The 1,149-nt window shown below is 37.2% G+C and overlaps 1 protein-coding gene across 1 annotated transcript in view; it reads right to left on the bottom strand.

Moving 5' to 3' along the window:
* Window positions 1-326: 326 nt before the first annotated feature.
* slc17a5 (solute carrier family 17 member 5) overlaps window positions 327-1,149 on the bottom strand; it is a 6,641-nt gene continuing 5,818 nt past the window's right edge. The window contains exons 6-8 of the mRNA XM_013910981.1: window positions 1,046-1,050; window positions 610-742; window positions 327-501 (exon numbers count right to left, since the gene is read on the bottom strand). Coding sequence (XP_013766435.1) covers window positions 350-501; window positions 610-742; window positions 1,046-1,050 — 290 coding nt within the window. The 3' untranslated portion in view covers window positions 327-349. The remainder of the gene's footprint in view (window positions 502-609; window positions 743-1,045; window positions 1,051-1,149) is intronic.

Raw genomic sequence — 1,149 nt, forward strand, 5'->3', positions numbered from 1 at the left:
GACAAATAAAAACATTAAGTCCTGAGTAATAAACCCGATAAAAGCACTATGTAGTACATAATGTTGCTACACTGATAATGAAATGTAATTATATTTATAAAAAGAAATATCCTCCATTATCTCATGGGCTATGTTGATGCCTAAAATTATTATCTTGATAACAACAGGCCAGAGGGAAACTTCAATATGTCAAAGATATCTGAACCTGAAGATACACTGAATTACACATTTATAACCATAATCTCTCATCTTCACACTGAAAATGATTCAAAATTAAAATGACTGAAGTATTATCATTATTATTAGTAGTAGTAGTAGTAGCATCCAACAGTTTTCTGAGGTGTTATTCTTACGAAGGAGCAATGTCAAGGTGGTTGATGTTGAAGCCAGATGCCGACACTCCTCCGAGAGAAGAGGAGATGGTGAGGAAGGTCACAGCCAAGGTGTAGTCACAGCCTGTATAACCTGCTGCCACCAGGAACACTGCAGGCCCAATCATCCCTACAGAAACAACACAACTGTGAAGTAGCAATACTGGTAATATTTTTGATGTCAAGAGCCTGCAGTCAGTTAAAAGTCGAGGATTCAGCAGTGACTGTCATGAATTACCAATGAGGGTGAAGGACTTCCTGACAATGACAGTGCGGTATTTGCGGGTTTCTCGCAGATAGTCGGCAATTTGGCCGCTCAGCACAGCGACCACAGCACATCCCAAGTAAGGCAGAGCCGACAGAAAACCATTCTGTTGGGAACAGACAATTACAATCATTTCATTACTGGGAGACTTTATTTTTTACTTTTTCATGTACTCTCAGAAGAGAACGATTAACCAAGGATGTTGAATGTTTTAGTATTGCAGTTAGTCATTTCTACTTTACTGGTTCATCTCCCTGGAGTTCTAAACAAACTAACCTTTTGTCCCAAGTTTAAAGGGGATCTATCGTGCTTTTCTATATTTTCTGTTAAATATTTACTATTGCAATTATGGCTTTTCCTATGAAGCATGGCTAAAGTATCAGATATAGAGGTTAGTGTATGTATTTACAATCCCTGTGATCAAAAGGCTCCATAAGAGCTTCATATAAATAATACACATACATTTTTTACTAGGACTCATACTCGAGAGTTCCAGAATTTAAAAAAAAAAAA

Source organism: Pundamilia nyererei, unplaced genomic scaffold, assembly GCF_000239375.1.
Source record: "Pundamilia nyererei isolate P.nyererei 1_Seehausen unplaced genomic scaffold, PunNye1.0 scaffold00054, whole genome shotgun sequence".
Lineage (NCBI taxonomy): Eukaryota > Metazoa > Chordata > Actinopteri > Cichliformes > Cichlidae > Pundamilia > Pundamilia nyererei.